The sequence below is a fragment of the Phyllobates terribilis genome, unplaced genomic scaffold, assembly GCF_046119375.1.
Source record: "Phyllobates terribilis strain yellow unplaced genomic scaffold, ASM4611937v1 Scaffold_9__5_contigs__length_417890890, whole genome shotgun sequence".
Taxonomy (NCBI): Eukaryota; Metazoa; Chordata; class Amphibia; order Anura; family Dendrobatidae; genus Phyllobates; species Phyllobates terribilis.
Genome location: NW_027362769.1, coordinates 385937386 through 385957330, shown reverse-complemented (window position 1 = coordinate 385957330; position 19945 = coordinate 385937386). Strand labels below are relative to the sequence as shown.

The 19945-nt window shown below is 47.0% G+C and overlaps 2 protein-coding genes across 9 annotated transcripts; one reads left to right on the top strand and one right to left on the bottom strand.

Moving 5' to 3' along the window:
- Positions 1 to 352: 352 nt before the first annotated feature.
- Positions 353 to 3554, bottom strand: LOC141162466 (UBA-like domain-containing protein 1). 6 transcript variants are annotated; one of them, XM_073648618.1, is made up of 4 exons: positions 3457 to 3554; positions 2761 to 2923; positions 2023 to 2082; positions 353 to 998 (listed from the first exon to the last, which is right to left on the bottom strand). In XM_073648618.1, exons 2-4 carry the CDS (start codon positions 2878 to 2880, stop codon positions 732 to 734), a joined length of 447 nt encoding a protein of 148 aa, XP_073504719.1. In that variant the 5' UTR covers positions 2881 to 2923; positions 3457 to 3554; the 3' UTR covers positions 353 to 731. The 6 variants fall into 6 exon arrangements, with proteins under 6 accessions (XP_073504719.1, XP_073504720.1, XP_073504716.1 ...); XM_073648619.1 differs by having other exon boundaries at positions 3441 to 3459; XM_073648615.1 differs by lacking the exon at positions 3457 to 3554 and adding an exon at positions 3041 to 3192.
- A 243-nt stretch (positions 3555 to 3797) lies between these two features.
- On the top strand, positions 3798 to 19545 carry MGRN1 (mahogunin ring finger 1). 3 transcript variants are annotated; one of them, XM_073648594.1, is made up of 18 exons: positions 3799 to 4005; positions 11611 to 11701; positions 11783 to 11901; positions 13422 to 13510; positions 13594 to 13740; positions 13814 to 13931; positions 14384 to 14450; positions 14547 to 14590; positions 14830 to 14877; positions 14992 to 15060; positions 15239 to 15398; positions 15494 to 15603; positions 15686 to 15867; positions 16117 to 16234; positions 16575 to 16617; positions 16780 to 16860; positions 17089 to 17135; positions 19202 to 19545. In XM_073648594.1, the coding sequence occupies exons 1-17, from the start codon at positions 3997 to 3999 to the stop codon at positions 17127 to 17129; spliced, it is 1536 nt and encodes a 511-aa protein (XP_073504695.1). In that variant the 5' UTR covers positions 3799 to 3996; the 3' UTR covers positions 17130 to 17135; positions 19202 to 19545. The 3 variants fall into 3 exon arrangements, 2 of the variants coding, with proteins under 2 accessions (XP_073504695.1, XP_073504696.1); XM_073648595.1 differs by lacking the exon at positions 3799 to 4005 and adding an exon at positions 11161 to 11292; XR_012250782.1 differs by lacking the exon at positions 16575 to 16617 and having other exon boundaries at positions 3798 to 4005.
- Positions 19546 to 19945: the final 400 nt, after the last annotated feature.

Genomic DNA, 19945 nt, shown 5'->3' with positions numbered 1-19945 from the left:
GCCACCCTAAATTTACACAATTGAAAGACAAACCATAACGTGAAACCCTTTTTCTATATCTGACATCTAGGCCTAGTTATACTCCAGTTACAGGCCTGAGGCTGCACCACTGAGTCAGATTCCTGCCAGGTGCGGTGTTGCTATGGAAACCTTGCATGGAGAGAGACCACCACTCACACCTGGCGTAGTCAGCTCCAGCAGGTTATAGCCATCACCTCTCAGTAGTGCAGCCTCAGGCCATGGAGGCCGACACTCCAATTTATGATACCTTGGCCTAGAAGAAAGACACTAAAGTTATTTTTTTGACATATTTTGCAGATTCCTCCCTCCTCAGATCCAGGCTACAGGTGCATAGAAGATTAAAGTGTTTATTTTTTATCAACTTCTGAAAACCGCTACAGGAATATCTGTAGTAAATGACATCAAAGGGTTAAAGGACATCCCAAAAAAACAACCCATAAACCCGACACCGTGAGCTCCGCGTGCTGAGGCCCGGAAACGCTCAAATGCAGTATGAGGTATGGCTGGCGGCTCTGCCATGTGGTAATCGTGCAGAGCATCTTTCTAGTGGTGCAACGCTCTGCAGGCAAGTGAGGTAACGAGTGCATCAGAAAGAAGATGGCTGCCGCATTGCTGAGGTGGCAATACTTGGAAGGTGCAGGCAGCTGATTAAAGTCTTCACACCACCCTCCTCCATCCTGCCTCCTTGAGGTCAGTCAGTACTTGGCGCCTCATCGCTCGGCTTCGGCTATGGGGTTGGCGTCCGCTCCTCTCGTGTTGGAGCGCTGCGCCCCTCCAGGGAAGGAGACGCTCGTACCCGGCTGCTGCTGGCTCCGGGGGTCGTGAGGAAAATGGCTGCTGCCGCCTCCTTGCTGGTGCGGTGGGGACGTGGCCATGGAGGAGAGGTACCCAGTCTCAGAGGCTTTGAGGCGGGAAAACATGGTGAGGGCATCCGGGAAGTTAGGAGGGGTGGCAGGGGTGTTGGCAGGAGTCCCCATCTGTAGAGGAAGAAGAAAGTGGTCAGTGATGTGGTGGTGGGCATAATGCCCACATTATATATAAAAAAGAACAAAATGGGGCTCATCAGGTTTGAAACTAAAGTTCCCAGAATGCCCTTACAGCTCCAGCTGACAAGGCATGGTGGGAGTTGTAGTTTTGCAACAGCTGAAAAGCAAACTGCGAGGGCGAGTCAAAATATTTTTTGCTGCACGGTCTTCTCAGCACTTTCCGTACGAGGTCGCCGTCTCCCCGCCGTGCAGGATTGAACATGTTAAATTAGTTCATTTATGACGGCTGTGCGAGAAACAAATGGCCGCCCCACTTGTGATTTGCACGAGAAGAGCAGCTGCGCCAATTAGTTTTGCTGTTTAGGATCTATCAAAGAGTGCGGGTTTTTTTTGACTCACCCTCGTACTTGACTATACAAAATATCACACATTGTCCTCCTTCTCCGCATGCTGTCAAGGACTGGAGCGTTTACCTACAACCAGACTGACCTAATACTTCTAACAGCTGAGGGTTTGTTACAATTAAGTGAAAAAAAAAGGGGAAGCCTGTGCTTTACTCAACCTCCCCAAGTCAAAGGCCGCTGCTTCTGGTGCGTGTTATAGTCTACAGCGCTGCAGACAATCAGTGATCTCAGCTGCAGTAGACGGCACAAGCTTCTCATAGCTGAGGCGGTTTAACTCAGCGTAGGCTGGATACAATTGTAACAAACCTTCAGCTGTGAGCATTAAATCTGTACAGGCTTTGAGCCTCTGGAAATATTGAAGAATGGTTTCATTCAATGACAGCAAGCAAAATCTTTCCCAATTCCCTGCCCATTTTTCCTCTAACTGGATGTTTTATACTCCAGTCACATTCAGAGCTGCATTCACAATTCTGCTGCATTCCTGGAGGTGCAGCATTTAGAGAAGTAAAAACAAGATACATCTCCAAGAACAAAAGCAAATAAAATAAATAAAAGATATTTGCTGATAGGAGCCCCTCCCCCATTCTCACAGCCCATTATCTCCAACTTACCATCTGCTGGTGCGGGATGTGCGGCAGATTTGTCTCCTGGAAGAAAGCGCTAAGGGCGGTCTGCGGAGAGGGGAGAAAGTAAAAGCAAAACAAAGCATAAAGTCAGTTAAGCGACAACCAACCTGCCCTCTAGATCGTCCACAGGAGTGGTCACCCAGCTTTCCCAGCCTCCTCAATGGAGGACACTGACATGGTAGACGCAACGGTGGCCATACTGGTTGTCACTCAGCTTTCCCAGCCTCCTGAAGGGCTGACATAACCGTCTCTGGTAAAGTTGGGTGACAGATACAGGAGACATAATGGCAGCCATATTTGTTTTCACCCAGCTTCCCCAGCCTCCTGAATGACCAACATAACTATCTGGCTCTGGCTGCTGGCAAAGTTAAGTGACACCTATACAAGAGACGCAACAGCGGCCATATTGGTTATAACTCAGCTTTCCCAGCCTCCTGAAAGGCTGACGTAACCGTCTCTAGGAAAGTTCAGTGACACCAAAACAGGAGACATAACAGCGGCCATACTGATTGTCACCCAGCTTTCCCAGCCTCCTGAAAGGCTGACATAATTATCTGTGACCAGGAAAGTTGGGCGACACAGATAAGGGAGACGTAACAACAGCCATATTGGTTGTCACCCAGCTTTCCCAGGATCGGATATTACTGTATGATTTGTTAAACTGGACAGGGGGGGGGGGATGTTGAGAGTTACTGAAGCACGGGGCGTACCGGCCGCCCTCACCTCATACTGCCAGTGTGCGGCCCGCAGGAGCTGCTCCGCCTGGTCGGTGGCACATCCGGCCGCCAGCACGAACTGCGACACCAGGAGCTGCTGCTTCAACTGCTCAATGTCACCGGACATCCCGCCGGGCACCACCAATGCCGTCACAGGTCACTGCACCGCTCTGCGGATACAAAACCAGAAATAAAGGATAAGAGTGGTAGGGAGCCCCCTGCACTAGGACCACCATGAGAGGCACACACCGGTACACACATCTATATACACAACACACCGCACTCACCGCCTCCCTGCAGCTGCGCATCAGCCAGATACACCCAGAGGAGGCGGAGACCAGCACAGCCTGATGGGAGCTGTAGTTTTATACGCTGCTGAGTGCGGCTGCAGATTTCTAGGAGTTTGCACACACGGCTCCCCTCATACAAGCACATGGTACGACCCGAGCTCACCGATCGCCCTCGATCACTCGAATTAGTCGCTTTCTGCTGATCTGGGACGTCACGTCTGATGAATAGTCTTATGGTCACCACAGAATGACGTCATAAATAACACACCACTTTGTAGCCACAAACCACAATAACATTTGCTCTCATCCATACAAAATGCAGATAAATAATAATATTATATGTCACGTGACTGACTACGTGTATAATGCATGAATGGATAAGTAATGGTGTGCTTACACCTGTGTGCAGTCACCTGAGGGGAGTTGTACTGGGCAATGCTGGGAAAGTCGTCCCACCTACACATGGTATCTTCCGGCAGGAACTACAAGTCCCGGCATGCTGCGCTTTGTTTGTGTAGTGACATCACCAGGAGGCGTCGCCTCTCAGCCAATAGGAGCGTTCGCTGTGGCAGTGGCAGACCATATACGGTAATCATCCCGCTCACCAATAGAAGGAGAGGACCCGGCGGAGTGGGCGTGGTCTGGCAGTGATGGACAGCTCGGGCCAGTCGGTGTGTTGTGTACCAGGGTTTCCTGGGTTGGCTGATGACGTCAGTCTGACACTGACCTCAGTGACCTCCCTGCTGCTGCAACAATCACTGTTTACAGTATGACGTCACAGGAAGCTGAGCTGTGAGGAGCTGAGTGCAGTGTGAGGTGTAGAGTACAGCAGCTAACACAGCACAAACAGGGCTACACAGTACTGGAAACCGTCAGCAAGGCGCCTGACATCAAATGACCTGTACCAAAGCACAAATGCACCAGCAGAATGGGGAGTGCAGCTCTGGAGTATAATGCAGGAGGTAACTCAGGATCAGTAATGTAATATATGTACACAGTGACTGCACCAGCAGAATAGTGAGTGCAGCTCTGGAGTATAATACAGGATGTAACTCAGGATCAGCAATGTAATGTATGTACACAGTGACTGCACCAGCAGAATAGTGAGTGCAGCTCTGGAGTATAATACAGGATGTAACTCAGGATCAGCAATGTAATGTATGTACACAGTGACTGCACCAGCAGAATAGTGAGTGCAGCTCTGGAGTATAATACAGGATGTAACTCAGGATCAGTAATGTAATGTATGTACACAGTGACTGCACCAGCAGAATAGTGAGTGCAGCTCTGGAGTATAATACAGGATGTAACTCAGGATCAGTAATGTAATGTATGTACACAGTGACTGCACCAGCAGAATAGTGAGTGCAGCTCTGGGGTATAATACAGGATGTAACTCAGGATCAGTAATGTAATGTATGTACACAGTGACTGCACCCGCAGAATAGTGAGTGCAGCTCTGGGGTATAATACAGGATGTAACTCAGGATCAGTAATGTAATGTATGTACACAGTGACTGCACCAGCAGAATAGTGAATGCAGCTCTGGGGTATAATACAGGATGTAACTCAGGATCAGTAATGTAATGTATGTACACAGTGACTGCACCAGCAGAATAGTGAATGCAGCTCTGGGGTATAATACAGGATGTAACACAGGATCTGTAATGCAATGTATGTACACAGTGACTGCACCAGCAGAATAGTGAGCGCAGCTCTGGAGTATAATACAGGATGTAACTCAGGATCAGTAATGTAATGTATGTACACAGTGACTGTACCAGCAGAATAGTGAGTGCAGCTCTGGAGTATAATACAGGATGTAACTCAGGATCAGTAATGTAATGTATGTACACAGTGACTGCACCCGCAGAATAGTGAGTGCAGCTCTGGGGTATAATACAGGATGTAACTCAGGATCAGTAATGTAATGAATGTACACAGTGACTGTACCAGCAGAATAGTGAGTGCAGCTCTGGAGTATAATACAGGATGTAACTCAGGATCAGTAATGTAATGTATGTACACAGTGACTGCACCCGCAGAATAGTGAGCGCAGCTCTGGAGTATAATACAGGATGTAACTCAGGATCAGTAATGTAATGTATGTACACAGTGACTGCACCCGCAGAATAGTGAGCGCAGCTCTGGAGTATAATACAGGATGTAACTCAGGATCAGTAATATATGTACACAGTGACTGCACCCGCAGAATAGTGAGTGCAGCTCTGGGGTATAATACAGGATGTAACTCAGGATCAGTAATGTAATGTATGTACACAGTGACTGCACCAGCAGAATAGTGAGTGCAGCTCTGGGGTATAATACAGGATGTAACTCAGGATCAGTAATGTAATATATGTACACAGTGACTGCACCAGCAGAATAGTGAGTGCAGCTCTGGAGTATAATACAGGATGTAACTCAGGATCAGTAATGTAATGTATGTACGCAGTGACTGCACCAGCAGAATAGTGAGTGCAGCTCTGGGGTATAATACAGGATGTAACTCAGGATCAGTAATGTAATGTATGTACACAGTGACTGCACCAGCAGAATAGTGAGTGCAGCTCTGGAGTATAATGCAGGATGTAACTCAGGATCAGTAATGTAATGTATGTGCACAGTGACTGCACCAGCAGAATAGTGAGTGCAGCTCTGGAGTATAATACAGGATGTAACTCAGGATCAGTAATGTAATATATGTACACAGTGACTCCACCAGCAGAATAGTGAGTGCTGCTCTGGAGTATAATACAGGATGTAACTCAGGATCAGTAAGTTAATGTATGTACACAGTGACTGCACCAGCAAAATAGGGAGTGCAGCTCTGGAGTATAATACAGGATGTAACTCAGGATCAGTAATGTAATGTATGTACACAGTGACTGCACCAGCAGAATAGTGAGCGCAGCTCTGGAGTATAATACAGGATGTAACTCAGGATCAGTAATGTATGTACACAGTGACTGCACCAGCAGAATAGTGAGTGCAGCTCTGGAGTATAATACAGGATGTAACTCAGGATCAGTAATGTAATGTATGTACACAGTGACTGCAGCAGCAGAATAGTGAGTGCAGCTCTGGAGTATAGTACAGGATGTAATTCAGGATCAGTAATGTAATGTATGTACACAGTGACTCCACCAGCAGAATAGTGAGTGCAGCTCTGGAGTATAATACAGGATGTAACTCAGGATCAGTAATGTAATGTATGTGCACAGTGACTGCACCAGCAGAATAGTGAGTGCAGCTCTGAAGTATAATACAGGAGGTAACTGAGGATCAGTAATGTAATGTATGTATACAGTGACTGCACCAGCAGAATAGTGAGTGCAGCTCTGGAGTATAATACAGGAGGTAACTCAGGATCAGTAATGTAATGTATGTACACAGTGACTGCACCAGCAGAATAGTGAGTGCAGCTCTGGGGTATAATACAGGATGTAACTCAGGATCAGTAATGTAATGTATGTACACAGTGACTGCACCAGCAGAATAGGGAGTGCAGCTCTGGAGTATAATACAGAATGTAACTCAGGATCAGTAATGTATGTACACAGTGACTGTACCAGCAGAATAGTGAGTGCAGCTCTGGAGTATAATACAGGATGTAACTCAGGATCAGTAATGTATGTACACAGTGACTGTACCAGCAGAATAGTGAGTGCAGCTCTGGAGTATAATACAGGTTGTAACTCAGGATCAGTAATGTAATGTATGTACACAGTGACTGCACCAGCAGAATAGTGAGCGCAGCTCTGGAGTATAATACAGGATGTAACTCAGGATCAGTAATGTATGTACACAGTGACTGCACCAGCAGAATAGGGAGTGCAGCTCTGGAGTATAATACAGGATGTAACTCAGGATCAGTAATGTAATGTATGTACACAGTGACTGCACCAGCAGAATAGTGAGTGCAGCTCTGGAGTATAATACAGGATGTAACTCAGGATCAGTAATGTATGTACACAGTGACTGTACCAGCAGAATAGTGAGTGCAGCTCTGGAGTATAATACAGGTTGTAACTCAGGATCAGTAATGTAATGTATGTACACAGTGACTGCACCAGCAGAATAGTGAGTGCAGCTCTGGAGTATAATACAGGATGTAACTCAGGATCAGTAATGTATGTACACAGTGACTGTACCAGCAGAATAGTGAGTGTAGCTCTTGGGTATAATACAGGATGTAACTCAGGATCAGTAATGTAATGTATGTACACAGTGACTGCACCAGCAGAATAGGGAGTGCAGCTCTGGAGTATAATACAGGATGTAACTCAGGATCAGTAATGTATGTACACAGTGACTGTACCAGCAGAATAGTGAGTGCAGCTCTGGAGTATAATACAGGATGTAACTCAGGATCAGTAATGTAATGTATGTACACAGTGACTGCACCAGCAGAATAGTGAGTGCAGCTCTGGAGTATAATACAGGATGTAACTCAGGATCAGTAATGTATGTACACAGTGACTGCACCAGCAGAATAGTGAGTGCAGCTCTGGAGTATAATACAGGATGTAACTCAGGATCAGTAATGTAATCTATGTACACAGTGACTGCACCAGCAGAATAGTGAGTGCAGCTCTAGAGTATGATACAGGATGTAACTCGGGATCAGCAATGTAATGTATGTACACAGTGACTGCGCCAGCAGAATAGTGAGTGCAGCTCTGGAGTATAATACTGGATGTAACTCAGGATCAGCAATGTAATGTATGTACACAGTGACTGCGCCAGCAGAATAGTGAGTGCAGCTCTGGAGTATAATACTGGATGTAACTCAGGATCAGCAATGTAATGTATGTACACAGTGACTCCACCAGCAGAATAGTGAGTGCAGCTCTGGAGTATAATACTGGATGTAACTCAGGATCAGCAATGTAATGTATGTACACAGTGACTCCACCAGCAGAATAGAGAGTGCGACTCTGGAGTATAATACAGGATGTAACTCAGGATCAGTAATGTAATGTATGTACACAGTGACTGCACCAGCAGAATAGTGAGTGCAGCTCTGGAGTATAATACAGGATGTAACTCAGGATCAGTAATGTAATGTATGTACACAGTGACTGCACCCGCAGAATAGTGAGTGCAGCTCTGGGGTATAATACAGGATATAACTCAGGATCAGTAATGTATGTACACAGTGACTGCACCAGCAGAATAGTGAGTGCAGCTCTGGAGTATAATACAGGATGTAACTCAGGATCAGTAATGTAATCTATGTACACAGTGACTGCGCCAGCAGAATAGTGAGTGCAGCTCTGGAGTATAATACAGGATGTAACTCGGGATCAGTAATGTATGTACACAGTGACTGCACCAGCAGAATAGTGAGTGCAGCTCTGGGGTATAATACAGGATGTAACTCAGGATCAGTAATGTAATGTATGTACACAGTGACTGCACCAGCAGAATAGTGAGTGCAGCTCTGGAGTATAATACAGGATGTAACTCAGGATCAGTAATGTAATCTATGTACACAGTGACTGCGCCAGCAGAATAGTGAGTGCAGCTCTGGAGTATAATACAGGATGTAACTCGGGATCAGTAATGTATGTACACAGTGACTGCACCAGCAGAATAGTGAGTGCAGCTCTGGGGTATAATACAGGATGTAACTCAGGATCAGTAATGTAATGTATGTACACAGTGACTGCACCAGCAGAATAGTGAGTGCAGCTCTGGAGTATAATGCAGGATGTAACTCAGGACCAGTAATGTATGTACACAGTGACTGCACCAGCAGAATAGTGAGTGCAGCTCTGGAGTATAATACAGGATGTAACTCAGGATCAGTAATGTAATGTATGTACACAGTGACTGCACCAGCAGAATAGTGAGTGCAGCTCTGGGGTATAATACAGGATGTAACCCAGGATCTGTAATGTATGTACGCAGTGACTGCACCAGCAGAATAGTGAGTGCAGCTCTGGAGTATAATACAGGATATAACTCAGGATCAGTAATGTAATGTATGTACACAGTGACTGCACCAGCAGAATAGTGAGTGCAGCTCTGGGGAATAATACAGGATGTAACTCAGGATCAGTAATGTAATGTATGTACACAGTGACTGCACCAGCAGATTAGTGAGTGCAGCTCTGGAGTATAATACAGGATGTAACTCAGGATCAGTAATGTAATATATGTACACAGTGACTCCACCAGCAGAATAGTGAGTGCAGCTCTGGAGTATAAATACAGGATGTAACTCAGGATCAGTAATGTAATGTATGTACACAGTGACTGCACCAGCAGAATAGTGAGTGCAGCTCTGGAGTATAATACAGGATGTAACTCAGGATCAGTAATGTATGTACACAGTGACTGCACCAGCAGAATAGTGAGTGCAGCTCTGGAGTATAATACAGGATGTAACTCAGGATCAGTAATGTAATATATGTACACAGTGACTCCACCAGCAGAATAGTGAGTGCAGCTCTGGAGTATAATACAGGATGTAACTCAGGATCAGTAATGTAATGTATGTACACAGTGACTCCACCAGCAGAATAGTGAGTGCAGCTCTGGGGTATAATACAGGATGTAACTCAGGATCAGTAATGTAATGTATGTACACAGTGACTCCACCAGCAGAATAGTGAGTGCAGCTCTGGAGTATAATACAGGATGTAACTCAGGATCAGTAATGTAATGTATGTACACAGTGACTCCACCAGCAGAATAGTGAGTGCAGCTCTGGAGTATAATACAGGATGTAACTCAGGATCAGTAATGTAATGTATGTACACAGTGACTGCACCAGCAGGATAGTGAGTGCAGCTCTGGAGTATAATACAGGATGTAACTCAGGATCAGTAATGTAATGTATGTACAGAGTGACTGCACCAGCAGAATAGTGAGTGCAGCTCTGGAGTATAATACAGGATGTAACTCAGGATCAGTAATGTAAGTACACAGTGACTCCACCAGCAGAATAGTGAGTGCAGCTCTGGAGTATAATACAGGATGTAACTCAGGATCAGTAATGTAATGTATGTACACAGTGACTCCACCAGCAGAATAGTGAGTGCAGCTCTGGAGTATAATACAGGAGGTAACTCAGGATCAGTAATGTAATGTATGTACACAGTGACTGCACCAGCAGAATAGTGAGTGCAGCTCTGGAGTATAATACAGGAGGTAACTCAGGATCAGTAATGTAATGTATGTACACAGTGACTGCACCAGCAGAATAGTGAGTGCAGCTCTGGAGTATAATACAGGATGTAACTCAGGATCAGTAATGTAATGTATGTACACAGTGACTCCACCAGCAGAATAGTGAGTGCAGCTCCGGAGTATAATATAGGAGGTAACTCAGGATCAGTAATGTAATGTATGTACACAGTGACTCCAGCAGCAGAATAGTGAGTGCAGCTCCGGAGTATAATACAGGATGTAACTCAGGATCAGTAATGTAATGTATGTACACAGTGACTCCACCAGCAGAATAGTGAGTGCAGCTCTGGAGTATAATACAGGAGGTAACTCAGGATCAGTAATGTAATGTATGTACACAGTGACTGCACCAGCAGAATAGTGAGTGCAGCTCTGGAGTATAATACAGGATGTAACTCAGGATCAGTAATGTAATGTATGTACACAGTGACTGCACCAGCAGAATAGTGAGTGCAGCTCTGGAGTATAATACAGGAGGTAACTCAGGATCAGTAATGTAATGTATGTACACAGTGACTGCACCAGCAGAATAGTGAGTGCAGCTCTGGAGTATAATACAGGAGGTAACTCAGGATCAGTAATGTAATGTATGTACACAGTGACTCCACCAGCAGAATAGTGAGTGCAGCTCCGGAGTATAATATAGGATACACCTCGGGCTCACACAGTATATAACGCAGCAGAGAACCTTATTCTTTGTAGCTGTACACAGGACACTGTCTATAATGACAACAGAACATAGAACATGTTCCACCATTTCCTACAAACACCAAGATACCGGGATGTACCACTGCTCTGCTCTCTCCCCTCACAGTGTGCGCTCTTGGTACAGTCTGGGTATTGTTTTCTTTGGTGACGCTAGTCAGCTGTAGAAATGCCGCGGTGCATCGCGGGAGTGGTAGTTCTTTTGCTCCTTCTTGCAGAGCACGTTACCAATGACGTCAGATGCTAAGAACTACAACTCCCGACTGTCATTGCGGCTTAGCGGTGGAATCTCGGGGATTTCTGGAGAAAGGAGGCCCAGGAACCGAAAACAAGAGGAGCCGTAGGTAGGAGAGTGCGGGCTGTGCGGCCCTGTTGTGGTGATGGGGGCAGGCACTGTAGTACCATAAGTCCCAGAATGGCCCTCCAGTGAGGTTGTGTCAGTCAGTGTGAGCAAGTTGTTTTTGTAGTGGAGACTGACACACAGTAACGCACCCTCAGCTGTGAGAAGTGATAGGGCTGTGGGGGTTTTCTGTTTCCTGGATGTTTCCTTTCTCTGACATGCAGCAGAGCTGGGACATTTCTTCAGTCATGACTGCAGTGTTATTTAAAGGGGAAGTGTCCCTGTGGGGGGCGCTCACCTGTGTCTTGTGCCTTTCTCCTAGGTCATGGGGGCCGTCTGGGGTCGGAGGATCGCGGGGGTGGAGGACATCGACATCCAGGCTAATTCTGCCTACCGCTACCCCCCTAAATCTGGTGAGAGACCCCCCTGGATGGGGGGCGGGGGTCGGGAGCTGGAATCGGGCATTTCCTCAATATCATCAATTTATTTTTCAGGAAACTACTTTGCCAGCCATTTCTTTATGGGGGGAGAGAAGTTTGAGACCCCGCACCCGGAGGGTTATCTATTCGGGGAGAACAGCGACCTCAACTTCCTGGGAAACCGTCCTGTCCAGGTACGCGGTACACGCCCACGTCCTGCCGGTGGCGCCACGTTCTTAACCCCTTCCTGACCTGGCGATTTTTCGTTTTCGTGTTTTCCTCCCCTTCTTCCCAGAGCCATAACTTTTTTTTTATTTCTCCATCCCCATAGCTGTGGGAGAGCTTGTTTTTTGTGGGACGAGTTGTACTTTTGAACTGATTTTACCATATCGTGTACTGGAAAAAAAAAATTCCAATTGGGGTGAAATTGCTTAAAAAAAAAGTGCAATTCCACAATTTGTTTTTTGAGATTTTTTATTTACCATATTCACTATATGGGAAATCTGACCTGGCGATATGATTCTTGAGGTCATTACGAGTTCACAGATACCAAACATGTATAGGTTATTTTTATTTAAGTGATGACAATTTTTTGGGAAATTTGTAAAAATAAATAAATAAAAAATAAATTTTCCTTTCGTCACCATTTTCCGAGACCTGTAGCGTCTCCATTTTTCGGGATCTGGGGGTGGTGAGGGCTTATTTTTTGCGCGCTGAGCTGATGTTTTTATTGATACCATTTTGGGGTAGATCCGATGTTTTGATCGTCCTTTATTGCAATGTTGAAGCTCCAAAAAAAACATAATTTTGGCGTTTTAATTTTTTTTTTCTTTCTTTACGCTGTTTACGATCATATTAATTTATTTTATATTTGGATAGATCGAGCGTTTCTGAACTCGGCAATACCAAATATGTGTAATTTTATTTTTAATTTTTTTAATTGTTTTATTTTTGATGAAGCAAAAGTTGTTTTTTATTTATTTTATTTTTTTATATATATATTTTTTTTTCACTTTTTACTGTGTTTAATAGTTTCCTTAGAGGAGTTGAGGCTGTGATCATCTGATCACTTGCGCACAGTCCGGCTTTCACAGCAGGATTGTAATGAGAGGCACGGGGTCTTCAGCAGACCCCCGGCTGTCATGACAACCCATCAGCACCCCGCAAACACGTCACGGGCCGATGGGAGTGAGGCGCATGCCCCTTAATGAATCAGGCGAGGCATGCTCCACCATGTTCACCTCTCCACAATTCTTACTCAGGTCTCTGGCGTAGACCGACAAAAGTCTTATGAACTTTATCTCAGAATTCTGCAACTTTTCAAAACTTTTTTTTTTACAACAGAAAACCGGCATAAAAGCTTAAATAAATCTGGTCCTAAGTGAAGCATGAACTCCTTGGAGCTGATTCATCAAACTTTTTACACCACAAAAGCTTTGAAAAGTTGCAAAATTTTTGTGCAGCAAACTAAAACAAAACTCATTCAGTGACAGCAAGCAGATGTCCTGCAGACATCGAGAAAGTAAAAGTTTGTTAGAAAGTTGCAGAACTTTTTAAAAGTTTTCTTCTTGATGTAAAACTTTTTACATAAACCCTCCAGAGCACGACATGAAGGGTTATACTCCCTTGCGTGTGTTTTTCTGGTATGTGGAGGAGTTCAGGCTGCTGTTGGTGGCGGTCTGTGTTACGCAGTTATCTGTACTTCTCTTTCCAGTTCCCGTACCTAACTCCGGCCCCCCACGAGCCGGTGAAGACGCTGCGCAGTCTGGTGAACATTCGCAAGGATTCGCTGCGTCTCATCAGGTAATGATCGCCCCCTCCGGCGTCGCCCCCCTGACGCTGTTACACTAGTGTCGCCCCCCGATGGTTACGCTCTGTATCTCTAGATACAAGGAAGGAGCGGACAGTCCGCTGGAAGATGGAGGAAAGCCGCGCGTCCTGTACGGGCTGGAGTTCACCTTTGATGCGGACGCCCGTGTGGCCATCACGGTTTACACCCAGGCCGGCGAGGAGTTTATCGGGGGGATGGCTGTGTAAGTAGCACCGTGCTGCCCTCCACAGGCGGAGTGACGGTACTGAACGCCTCACTGTGCTCATGTCCTACAGGTACAGTCCCCGCAGTGCTGCACTACAGTCCCAGACTGTCTATTACAAGCGAGGACTCAGCCAGCACTTTTCCATGCCGGCGTTCAAAATCGACTTCAACGACTGGAAAGACGATGAGGTGAGCGCCCCCCCGAATCCCTACAGAGCACGAGATGTCCCCCCGACTGCTGCTCCCAGCCTGGGAAAAAATAACATGGCTGCTCTCCTTCACAAACAGCGCCACCTCCTGACCATGTGGTGTGTCTGGTATGGCAATTCTGGCGCCATTGGATGTGAATGGAGCTGCAATACCACACACAACCTATAGTTAGGGGCTGGCGCTGTGGGACTTAATATGAATAACATTTACATTTTTTCTAAAAGCATAAAAATGTAAAGAAATTTTTGAAATGACTCACTTCATATATATATATATATATATATATATATATATATATATATATATATATGAAATTAATCATATATATATATATATATATGAAATTAATCATATATGATATATATGAAATTAATTTCATATATATCATATATATATATATGAAATTAATTTTTATTTTTTTTAATTACCAGCTGAACTTCGACCTTGATAAGGGGGTGATTCCTCTGGTGATCCAGGCTGTGGTATCCGAGGGCGGAGGTGAGGATGGGTGTAGTCTCTGTGCAGTTGATCGCCCCTTTAAATAGAAGGGAGTGAGCTTATAATAAATGGATGATTCCTCTCTCCTTTCTGCAGAGGGATCGGGACACGCTCACGTACTCTTGGCGGCATTCGAGAAGGTGAGGCTCCATAACCTTCAGCCATCACTGCCTGTGTATCTGAGGGAGGGTGCAGTTCCGCTCTCTTCCACCTGAGGGTGCTGTCTGACGCCTGGCACGTGTGCTGGGATAGCCGCATAGCTGCTGGGTGTCAGACAAAGCCGCGGCAGAGTGCTGCAGCGCCTCCCCACCGGCCGTGTGTTGTGTGCAGCTGCAGTCTCCCCTCTCCTCCTCCTCTGATGCTTTCCTCCTCTCTGCAGCACGTCGATGGCAGTTTCTCGGTGAAACCTCTGAAGCAGAAGCAGATAGTGAGTACAGAGACTATTGTTCTGTCTGACGTGTCCGTGGATTTAGCACCAGTGGAAATAAGCGTCACGAGTGGTGACCGGCAGCTGCTTATCTCCAGTAATGTTGTATTACAGGTGGATCGTGTCAGTTATCTGCTGCAGGAAATCTATGGCATCGAGAATAAGAACAATCAGGAAACTAAGGTGAGTGCTCGCTCCGGCGTAGTAAAGGGGCTCGGGACAGTGAGCGGACCCCGGTAAGGGTGTTGGTGTCACACTTGATCTCACGCCCATGGATGGTGTAGGGTCATGATTTCGCACCCCTTATGTTGTGATTTCTCCTCTGGGGGTCTTCTTATTGTGCCCCTCGGTTTCTCCGCAGCCCTCCGAAGACGAGAACAGTGACAACAGTAACGAGTGCGTGGTGTGTCTCTCCGACCTGCGGGACACGCTGATCCTGCCCTGCCGACACCTCTGTCTGTGCAACTCCTGCGCCGACACCCTGCGCTACCAGGCCAACAACTGCCCCATCTGCCGACTGCGTGAGTCATCTCTGCTCGGGGGCTTCTCACTCGTGCGTCCCCCCCCCCCCCCCCCATACCTCGGCTCTTTCATCTCACACGTTGTCTTCTCGCAGCTTTCCGTGCCTTGCTGCAGATCCGTGCCGTGCGGAGGAAGCCGGGACCCCTGCCGCCCATCTCCTTCAGCCCCGTCCTGGCCCAGACTCTGGACCACGATGACAACTCTGTAAGTGGCCGGGCTCGTGGGTATGTGTCTGCTTTGAAGGGGCCGCGTCGTAAGGAGCCGCCATTGTGTTGCTTTCTTATAGGGGGCAGATAATATCCCTCCTGGGTTTGAGCCCATCTCTCTGCTGGAGGCGCTGAATGGCCTGCGGTCCCCCCCGTCCAGTGCCCCTCTATATGAGGAGATTCCTTACAGCGAGGGTCTGCCCGCTCGGGCCGCTCCAGACAACTCCCATCACAAAAGCAAGCACACAAAGACCCCGGACAGGTGAGGACATGGTGGTCTCACTTCTGTCACCCCCACCAATCAGCTGTTAGATGTACCCAGAACGGCACAGCTCTGTGTAGTGGCCACTCTCGGTACTGCAGCTCAGCTGCTATTGAAGTGAATGTGATCTGCAGCACCAAGAATGGCCACTAGTAGTGTGTGGATATGTTCTTGCTCTGTACAAAGGATCTGATAATGGCTGGTTAGTGGGGTCGCCCCTTTAACCCTTTCTCTTACATGGTCTGACAGTGGTCTGCGGTCTCCCTCCTCTCCCATCCATGAAGAGGATGAAGAAGTAACAGGAGCTGGCGACGGCGAGAGGCCGGCGTTACTGGGATCGATTAGCAGAGACTCCTCGCAGATAGAGGTGGGTAATAACGGCAGATGCAAAATGACTTAAAGGGATTGTCCAACTTAAAATAATGAAAAAAAAAAGTTTTCTCAGCTCCTCTAGTGCCCTCCCTACCCCGTCGCTTCAGCATTGGCGGCTCCGGTGGTCTTCACCAAGGCAGGAAGCAATGACGTTATGACCACTGAGGCCTGTGATTGGCTGCAGTGGTCAGGTGTCCTGTACTACATATTGTTTCAGGCACCTGACCACTGCAGCCAATCGCAGGTCGAGTGATCAAAGTACAGGACGTCATTGTTTCGTATCCCGTCAGAGATCACCGGAGTAGCCGCTGAATAACTCTGCCTTTGTCTTATAGAACATCTCTGATGACACTCCAGAGATCGTATCGGCACATCGCGGTAAGAAGCCTCCATCGTTTCGCTCATGTGGGGTCCTCCAGCGCCGCTCGCCTCCCGATGCAGCAGTGAGCAGCCTCGGAAGACCCCTTTAACTTATATCATTTCAGGGCATTTGCTTCTTTACCCAACGATATTAAACAGGTCCTCACTTCTCCGCTATAGGATCACAGTCGCAGATTGATGAGCCGATTGACAGCCCAGAGCCCCAGGAGCTGAAAGAGGATGACGCCCAGGACGTGTCAGGTGAGAGAAACCGCTAGATTAGGAGCCGCCATATTGTAGTGTGTATGGGGTACAGTCATTGTACAGAGCAAGACCAGACGTGAATAGAAGCTGAGCTCTCCTCCCCGGTCACAGCAGGAAGTCCCAGCACCGAGTAACCTTTTATGTATCTGCTTGCTGTAATTTATTGTACATTGTGCCGATACGGAGCTGTTATATACGACGCTATACTGATCTGTGTCCTTACAGCGCTGGGGCCGGATTCCTGTTCTATCGGGATCGATGAGTGACGAAGGGTGAGTGGATCCTTATACATTTATATAGTGTACTGTATGTACACAGTGACTGCACCAGCAGAATAGTGAGTGCAGCTCTGGAGTATAATACAGGATGTAACTCAGGATCAGTAATGTAATGTATGTACACAGTGACTGCACCAGCAGAATAGTGAGTGCAGCTCTGGAGTATAATACAGGATGTAACTCAGGATCAGTAATGTAATGTATGTACACAGTGACTGCACCAGCAGAATAGTGAGTGCAGCTCTGGAGTATAATACAGGAGGTAACTCAGGATCAGTACAGGATAAGTAATGTAGTGTATGAACATGCCTCGATCACACCCATCCTCAAAAAGCCCTCCCTTGACCCATCTTCTCTGTCTAGCTATTGCCCCTATGCCTCAAAACTACTGGATCATCACGTCCATTCTGAGCTGTCCTCCCACCTCTCCTCCTGCTCTCTCTTAAACCGCTTGCAATATGGCTTTTACAGCACCATTCTACTGAAACTGCCCTGACTAAAGTCACCAACGACCTACTAACCGCCAAATCCAAGCAACTTTGTCCTCCTCCTCATCCTGGACCTGCCATCTGCCTTTGACACAGTGGACCATTCCCTCTTACTACAGACTCTCTCATCTCTTGGCATCACAGACTTGGCCCTATCTGGATCTCCTCATACCTAACAGACAGGACATTCAGCGTCTCCCACTCACACACCACCTCCTCATCTCGCCCCCTATCTGTCGGTGTCCCCCAAGGTTCAGTCCTAGGACCTCTGCTCTTCTCCATCTACACCTTCGGCCTGGGACAGCTCATAGAGTCTCACGGCTTTCAGTATCACCTCTATGCTGATGACACACAGATCTACCTCTCTGGACCTGATATCACCTCCTTACTAACCAGAATCCCACAATGTCTGTCCGCTATCTCATCCTTCTTCTCCGCTTGATTTGTAAAACTTAACATGGACAAAACCAAATTCATCATCTTTCCACCATCTCATTCAACCCCCCCCATCTGACCTATCCATCATAGTCAATGGCTGCCCACTCTCTCCAGTCCCTCAAGCTCGCTGCCTTGGGGTAACCCTGGACTCTGAACTCTCCTTCAAACCACATATCCAAGCCCTTTCCACTTCCTGCCGACTCCAACTCAAAAATATCTCCCAGATCCGCACATTCCTCAGCAAAGACTCTGCCAAAACACTAGTGCACGCCCTCATCATCTCCCGCCTCGACTACTGCAACCTCCTGCTCTGTGGCCTCCCTTCTAACACTCTCGCACCCCTCCAATCTATCCTAAACTCTGCTGCCCGACTAATCCACCTGTCCCCCCGCTATTCCCCGGCCTCTCCTCTCTGTCAATCTCTTCACTGGCTCCCCATTGCCCAGAGACTCCAGTTCAAAACCCTAACCATGGCATACAAAGCCATCCACAACCTGTCTCCCCCCATACATCTCTGACCTAGTCTCCCGTTACATACCTGCACGCAACCTCCGATCCTCACAAGATCTCCTTCTCTACTCCCCTCTTATCTCCTCCTCCCACAACCGTATACAAGATTTCTCCCGTGCTTCCCCCCCTACTCTGGAACTCTCTACCCCAACGTATCAGACTCTCGCCGACCGTGGAAACCTTCAAAAGGAGCCTGAAGACCCACCTCTTCCGACAAGCCTACAACCTGCAGTAACCGCCGCTCCACCACATCACTGCATGACCAGCTCTACCCTCACCTACTGTATCCTCACCCATCCCTTGTAGACTGTGAGCCCTCGCGGGCAGGGTCCTCACTCCTCCTGTACCAGTCACTGACTCGTTTTTGTTTAAGACTATTGTAATTGTTTTTGCTATGTATACCCCTTTTTCACATGTGCATGGAATAAATGCCGCTATAATAATAAATAATAATAACTCAGGATCAGTACAGGATCAGTAATGTAATGTATGTACACAGTGACTCCAGAGCTGCACTCGCTCTTCTGCTGGTGAAGTATAATACAGGATGTGACTCATGATCAGTATAGGGCCAGTAATATTAATTAATAATAAATATATATAATATAATTATTTTTTTTCTAGATCTGACTTCCAGCCGTGCAATTGACCCCGTTCCTTCTTGCTGCCTCCTCATACGGTTCTCTGCACTTGAGTGATCCGGGTTGGGGCTCGATCTCTTCTCCAATCATCTACATTCCAGAGGGGCTGCTCGATGCCCCCCACGTTATATCTCAATCTGTAGCTGTCTGTTTGGCAATCTACTACACTATTTGCCGGACTATATATAAATGTCAGTTTAGTGCCCGCTTGATGTGCCATGTGACGGAGTATGTTGTACCTGTGCCAGCCTTGTGTGTGCAGCCGTGAGCGTGGCACGACGGGTGCCGGCCTGCATGTTTGCATTGGTAGCAGGGGCTCGTGGCTAAGCTGACAGCTGATCCCCTTTTCTACACTTTGACGTTGGCTAATCACCATGGTGGCCGCTTTGAAAGTCTCCCTGCGGCCCCGGACCCTGTAAAAGCGAAGGTCCCCTCTATATAGTGGAATGTACCCAATAGACCGGGAGCTTCAGGGTTCAGCCGCCGTCTTTTAAGCGCACATTAATCAGAATATTGATTTTTGGGGGCGTAAAATTGTTCTTGACTCGTCGTCTTCTGCCATTCAGCTGTTTCTTTGGGAAAGCTGGGTGAAATCTAAAAAATGGCCAGATATTCAGAGATATATTGCTGCTTAATTGGACGATTGGCATTTTACGGTTTTCCGGGGAGCTGGCTGACAACTTCTGTGGCTTCAATAATGGTGTCCATATTAGTTGTCACCTAATTT